This window comes from Chiroxiphia lanceolata, chromosome 12, assembly GCF_009829145.1.
Source record: "Chiroxiphia lanceolata isolate bChiLan1 chromosome 12, bChiLan1.pri, whole genome shotgun sequence".
NCBI classification, from domain to species: Eukaryota; Metazoa; Chordata; class Aves; order Passeriformes; family Pipridae; genus Chiroxiphia; species Chiroxiphia lanceolata.
In genome coordinates, this window is record NC_045648.1 from 151,709 (window position 1) to 158,629 (window position 6,921).

The window sequence follows — 6,921 nt, forward strand, 5'->3', positions numbered from 1 at the left end:
AGGAAAGAGCAAGAGAGTCCTAGGAGTAGCAGCGATTCACAGGGATGGAGGAAAGCCAGGATGAACCTTTTAGAAAGACTACTGTAATACTCTAGACTAGCATAGAAAGGTCACCAGAACAGAGGTTATTTTAGAAAATGTAGGTTATTAAACAACAAAGATTAGGATGAAATATTGATTGGGATAACAAATCTGCAAAAGTTGATAACGGAGATTTTTGATTCCCTTCCCCAGGAAAAGCTTCTGAACCTAAAGCCTTCCAGTCCCTCCCCAAAGAACAGCAGAACTCCCTTTCCCTTCCAAGACCTGTGACAGCACTGGCCCAGAAATGCACCGAGGTCACCTCTAAGCAGCAGAGCTTGGATAAGTCTTAACTTCATTGCTGCAGGGAAAGAAACCTTTTTGGAATTCAAGTCCTTCAGTGTTAATCTGAGTGTTTGCCCTTTCCAGAAGGGTTTTGATAGCATCTTGTTTTCTCTTTTTCCAAAGCTTCCAATAGTCCTAAGAGCAGTTTCTCTGTGCCTATGGGTCCACCTGTCTATGTGGACTTGGCCTACATCCCCAACCACTGCAGCGGAAAGAACACAGACCCAGAGTTCTTCAAGCGGGTTCGAGCATCGTATTATGTTGTGAGTGGGAATGATGCAGCCAATGGAGAACCAAGCCGTGCAGTGCTGGATGCACTTCTCGAAGGGAAGTCTCAGTGGGGAGACAACCTGCAGGTAGGTCATGGAAATGTGAAGGGCTGTGTGATGCTCTTGATGTCACAAGTGCTTGGAAGGTGTGTATCACAAACAAACCTGAAGGAGTACACTGAGAGGAAGCAAATGGTACTGGGCATGTCCTGCTCTGCAGTTTTAGCAGAGTAATTGTTTGTACCCAGGATGAGGAGGACACCTGCAAAATGGTGTGAGTGGAAGCAGATACGTCCTCCCTTCCACATCCTTCTGAGGGGAGAAAGCATTTAAAGATCATACACTCCTCCATACCTGCTGCAGGATGAGCCGATCCTCAAGCAAAATCAAGCACCATCACAATCGGAATTTTCGTCAGTGTGCCACACCCAGTGGCATCTGTTGCTAGCCAGGCTGCTGAAGATTTTTCTGATAGCAGCTTACTAATAGTGCTTTTAAGGCAGAATGTCCTTAAACATAGTTCTTGCTTAGCCAGGCTTGCAGGACACCCCAAGGGGGCACTCCTGAAGACATGTACAAGAAGATGTACAAGTTTTTTCAGATGAAGCAGCCTCATATTTCAAGGTCCCTGAGTTGCACATTGGGTCATCGTGTCTGTTAACAGTGACTGCCAGCACTGTTCACACTGAAGGATCTTTCTGAGGTTGTTTCTGGAGCTCCCAAGCACAGTGCTCTCCCCTGCACTGCAGCCATTCTCATAATTATGGTGTCAGTGCTGCCACTTTGCAGCCAGTTCAGAGCCCCATTGTGCTGGTACTGTATAAAATAAAGCTCTGCCTCAGAACCTGACATCTGAAAGACATTAAATAGAACAAGCAGTACCAAGGGTACAGTGTTCCAAAATTAACAGGAAATTTTAGCCTCAGCTCCTATGGGCATTGTTTGTCACTGTGGTTGTTCTCAATCATCTCTGCTGCTTTCTTTTCCCAGGTGACATTGATTCCAACACATGATACCGAGGTGACACGAGAATGGTATCAACAGACCCATGAGAAACAGCAGGAACTAAACATCATGGTACTGGCAAGCAGCAGCACTGTTGTGATGCAGGACGAATCTTTTCCAGCCTGTAAGATTGAATTCTAAATCTCTCACACTTTGTGTTCATCCATTGACTCTTCAATCACCGATGCAACATCAGAGACACCATCTAATCACAGTCCAGTTCTTCTCTGGTTTAGTCCTCTACATGGTTCCCATTTGTCAGGCAGTCGGGTATCCATCTAGCTCAGCACTGGATGCCATGAGGAAGAAGTGCAGGGCTCTGTAATTTTCTGGACTGAGCAAAGAGTTTGTGCAAGAGCAGTTGCAGGCCAGGGGCACTTTCACTTTCCCTGCTTTATTCTGCTACCTGTACAGTTTCTGTAGACTATCTTGGCTGCCTTGCTGCTGTGAGAGCTTGTTCTACTCTCTTGCTGGCTGCCTTACCATTTAACCTGCAGCACCATGAACCTCATCTTTCTGATGAGGCATGAAGTGCTGCTGCTGCATGTAGAGAGTGCATGGGGGGCCACAGAGCCAAGGTGAAATCTAATTTGCAAAGAAGGTGCACCGGGGAGATGAGGGAAGGCAAAACCCTTCAACTGTAATGTGACAGTGAAGGTCATTCTTCCATCTCCCATCCTGAGCATACAGGAGGTGTTTTGAGCAAGGGGACTTCTACTCCAACTAGGCAGGACCACCGCATGCCAGCATGGCAAGTTTCTGTCCCAAATATTTGCCTATGGCATCCTGCAGCACCTGCTTGGGTGCTCAGGAAGCCAGGATGAAGGACATGGTGGGGGAGGACATGGGAGGGGAGGGTTCAGCACATTCCTATCCTGTTAACTTGAGCTTCGCACACATAGTGGCCAACCTGCACATCAGCTGTGTGGCAGGAGGAGGTACAGGGGGACTGTGGCCTGAACAGTCACACAAAAAGAGCATCCAAACGCACAACTACAGCCCCCTCCACAGCAGAAGGGCTGAAACAACTCTGGCCATTGTTGGCCCAAGATGTTCGAAAACCTTCCTGTTCCTAAACGAAAGGCTCTGGAGGACTGTGGTGAGGCCACTGAGGAGCGTGCAGGCTCTGTGGGGGAGGCTGGTGCCTGGCAGGTGTCGCTGGGTGTGCCAGCTCTGCACGCAACAGCCATGTCCTCGCTGCCTGTGTGCCAGGGTCCAAGCCTCAGAGTTGTGTTCAAGCTTTTTTTTGTCCCCCCAAGTGTCCTGGATGAGGGGAATAGAAGCTGTGGTGTGAGGAAAGAGAACCCCCTTCCCGAAGTACTCGGGAGAAAGTAGTGTAGCAAGTGTAGTCACGCTCAGTTATCCCCCTGTCATGGCAGGGATGTGTTGGCAGCACAGGTGAGGTGCTGCTAGTCCATGCAGTGCCACCTTGCAGCTCATTCCCTGACACCACTGTGGGCACCTGTCCTTGCTCTCTGGTCATCCTGACAGAAGCACAGCTGTGTGCCGTGAGCGCACCACAGCTACTGAGCAGCCACCCAGGACCTCCTTGGCAGGCAGACCTGTTCCAGTGTGGGAGACCCATTCTCCTCGCAGGGAGAGCAGCTCCAGGAGTGTGGGTGCTCAGGTGCACTGAGCCAGCAGCACCTTTGCCACCTCCAAGAACCTTTGCCACCTCCAAGAGCATTGACAGAGGGTCTTATCACAAAGATGGCCTTTATCTTTCTATAAGACAAAGAGAGTGGCAGCAGGCTGTCCTCTGGGGAAGGAGGAATAAGATAGAAAGCAGTGCTGCAAGGCTTGACATTCAGCACAAAGGTATTTCTATCTGCTGTGTCACCCACTGTGCTTGGCCCTGAGCCGAGGGCTGACTCCACCATGAGCATCACGAGACCCTGTGTTGCACTTGCCTGGGACACTTCAGTCTCAGTGCTAGTTTTCTGGCAGGTGACATAAAGAAAATGCTGCTTAGAAACCTGCTCCTAGGATAAAAATGGAGTTTCTAGGGAAATGGTCTATCTTGCATTTAATTTATATATTTATTTTTTTTTAATGTAAAGCTGCATTTTTTGTTGATTTAATATTTTAATTTATACATGTTAACATGATACCATGTGCTTTTAGTGTCAGTTCAGAGGTTTCTTGGTACAAATACTTACATGCTGCAATTTAAATAATAACATAAAAAGACCATAGAGAACTTGCTGGCAGCCAAAATGTCTCTGCAAGGCTGTATCTAAAACCCAGCAGCTGCAGGACAAGGCCTGAGGCCAGCAACCTCCCCAAGGCACGGCCAGCCCTTTGGATACTGCCCTTGTTAGGAGCATGTGAGCTTACTCAGGGCTTTAGCAAATCCCTGCCCTGTGCTGTGTTCATTTTAACCATGAAATTACCCTGTATCTGCCAGCAGAATAAATGTCATTCTCTGTTCCCCGATGGGGTCAGCATCCATGAATGTTGGTTCTGGCAATAGCAGGCAGTACAACACCTGCCCCTGTTCCCCCCCAGAATGCTGGGGGGATTTGCCTGCAGTGCTTTGGGGAGACTGTGGCTCACCCACCGTGGCAGCAGCTGCAGGATGCCAGGCACCAGAGGCACAAGTGCGGCCCTCACTGGCTCCCAGGATCCCTGTATGTGGCTAGATGTAAAAGCTAATGCACTAACTTTAGATAGACCCGCACATGAATGTTTTCTCAATTTTAAACTTGAAGCAATTCTAAGCAGCAGTAATAGTGAGGCTTTGTGAGGTGCCTGTGTCCTCCAGCAGGAGTGTGGCCAGCAGCAGGTTCCAGAAGGAACGCTGCCCTCCGCACTCCTTTCCTGCCTTCTGCAGCTCTGCTGCTTTGACAGCTTTATCCTACACCAGTTCGATTCCCTGTCCTCAAGGCTCCACATTTTGTTTTCAGTTTTTTGTGGCAGTCTGTTCTGCCTTCAGCTTCTCTCGCTCCCTGTCTTTTTCCACCTGCCCCACCTTCCATCTTAAAAAACTATGGGGAAAAAGACTTATGAAGATGCCAATTTGTAAAGAAGCCTGACCCTGTTCAGGCCACAGGAGCCAGCAGGACCTACCCGGAGCCAGGGGCAATACAACACTATAGAGAGAAACAGTTAAACTCTGCTTTTGCTTGTTTCTGCATGTGGGCAACAACGCGTAATCTTCCTGTATGTAATAGGTAAAAAATACTATTTTAAACCTATAATTAAAAAAGTGAACGTCTTAACTGTATTGAAATGGCAACTTGTGCTCCTAGCTTCTTCTATGCTAAATGTTTTAAGAACAGAGCCCTGATTCTTTTCTTCAGCATCATATTTCTATTTGAATTTAGTTCCTTAAGTTCTGTCCTTTTCCCCATTTTCCATGTGAAACACTCTGTAACTAACTGCTGTCAAGAGAGGAGCCCAACACATTAATAATAAAGCCACATTAATTGCGAACAAAAACATCACCAGTTTCAAACTGTTCTTTCAGTGAGCCCACACTGTAGGCAGGGGCACAAGACACAGCTGCTGTGCCACCCTCCCATGTCTCCCAGCTCAGGTGAGCCTCGGCTTTTCCACCTTCACCAGCAGCTGCTAAAACCTCCTGTGTCTCAGGAGAGAGACACAGAGGCTGTCTGGGACAGCCCCCACCGGCCCCAGCAGGGTGACCAGTGGGTCCCTCTATGGGACATCTGGGACGCACAGCTGGCTGAGGGCTGAGGGGTGGGAATGCAGCCCCTGATAATCCAGCGAGGGGCCTGGCATAGCCTGTCTGTCCTGGGATGCTGCCACTCCTCACAGTTCCCAAATCATGCTTTCAATTGTGGCCTTGTATCTGTCCCTGCACTTCTTGGGAATGGCAGCTCTGCCCAGTGCTGCCGGCACTCCTTGGGAAGATCTCTGGCCCTGTGGCAGGCAGAGCACCTGCTGGCTCAGGGCTGGGGCCAGGCAGAGTGGGGATCCCACACCTTCTGTCCCCATTGCAGAAATAGGGCTTTTGCACCTCTGCAGAACTCTGACCTGACTTCATGCAAGGGAACTCTCAGTTAGTCAGCAGAAAACTGGGATGGTTGCTGCTCTGCCTGTGTGGTGATGCAGTCTAGAGAGGCTGATGCCCAGTTAGCTCTGCTCCTACCTGGCTGTCCTCAGGGGGAAACAATAGCACGGGTGGATACAAGGGAAAAGGAAAGCAGGTTTTGTGCTGCAATCCTCAGGAGACAAGCCGTCATGGCCATGGAGCACACCACAGCTTGTGCAGTGCCTGATGGAGAGCTCAGAGCAACTGCCAAAGCTGGTGCTGACAGGGGAGGAACCACAAACTGTTACCATAAACCAGGAACTATTTCCACAGCTACACTCCAGGTAAACGAGCACCGGCTTTGGCCATGCTCCTGGTAACCGAGGTGCTGTGACCGCAGTGCATTTCCCAAAGGTGTGCAGTGACAAGCATCGGCTGTGTGGGGTCAGCACCTGAGAGCCAGGCCCCCACCCCACAGGGTCCTGCTCTGGGCCCCTCTCAGCAATGACACCCTGCGGCGGGGGCTGCCGGGTCCATCGGGGTGAACCCAGGCGCTGGCCCTGGCAGAAACATGCAGGTCCTGGCAGGAGATGCAGCTGGTGCCCAGCAGAGACCTGGCTGTTGGAGCAATGCTGGTGGCAGCAGATGCCATGTGGTGTGGGGTGGGGGCTGTGGGCAGTGCCCAAGGGGCATCTCGTGTGGTCCCTCAGCCTGCGCTGGGGCCGGGGCCAGCTGCAGCCCCATGGCCAAGGTCTCTGTTCATGCAGGACTGTAACACAGAGAGAGCAGAGGGCAGGGCAGGCCCTTCACCTCCTCAGGCTGGCACAGCCTGGTGTGAGGGGGGCCAGGTTGCCCTCAGCACAGTGCTGCACTCCAGGCAGCTGCACGACTGCTACATTCCCAGTGCAAACAAACGTGATCTTGCTTACCTGCCCGAACTGGCAGCTCAGGATTACTGGGCATGAGGAAGAAGACACAGCACCCAGGATGTACTTGAAGTGACTGGAAGATGTGGACTAAGTGAAAGGGGCCGAACACACTGTCCCAGTGTCTTCATTCTATCACAAACCACCCTGGGACTTGGAAAGCCAGGACATCTTCCCCAGTATGACCAGTTCTTCCATGCAGAAAAAAAGGTACGTGGCCTTGAGCCTGTGCACTCACTCTGGGTGTGACTTCAGCCACACTTGTCCCAGAACAGCGGACATAAGCAGGGTTGCACCTGCAAGTACTGGCACACACACACACTGCTGCCAAGTCAGCATCAGAGACAGAGAGACGCTG

The 6,921-nt window shown here is 50.6% G+C and overlaps 1 protein-coding gene across 6 annotated transcripts in view; it reads left to right on the top strand.

Annotated features, from left to right (window-relative positions):
• The window catches only part of MAP1A (microtubule associated protein 1A), a 56,804-nt gene extending 51,721 nt beyond the window's left edge, over window positions 1-5,083 (top strand). For 4 of the 6 annotated variants that reach the window (XM_032699863.1, XM_032699865.1, XM_032699867.1 and 1 more), the window contains exons 5-6: window positions 490-722; window positions 1,626-5,075. In XM_032699863.1, coding sequence (XP_032555754.1) covers window positions 490-722; window positions 1,626-1,781 — 389 coding nt within the window. In that variant the 3' untranslated portion in view covers window positions 1,782-5,075. The other 2 variants (XM_032699862.1, XM_032699864.1) reach the window with 2 other exon arrangements.
• The last annotated feature ends 1,838 nt before the right edge of the window (window positions 5,084-6,921 follow it).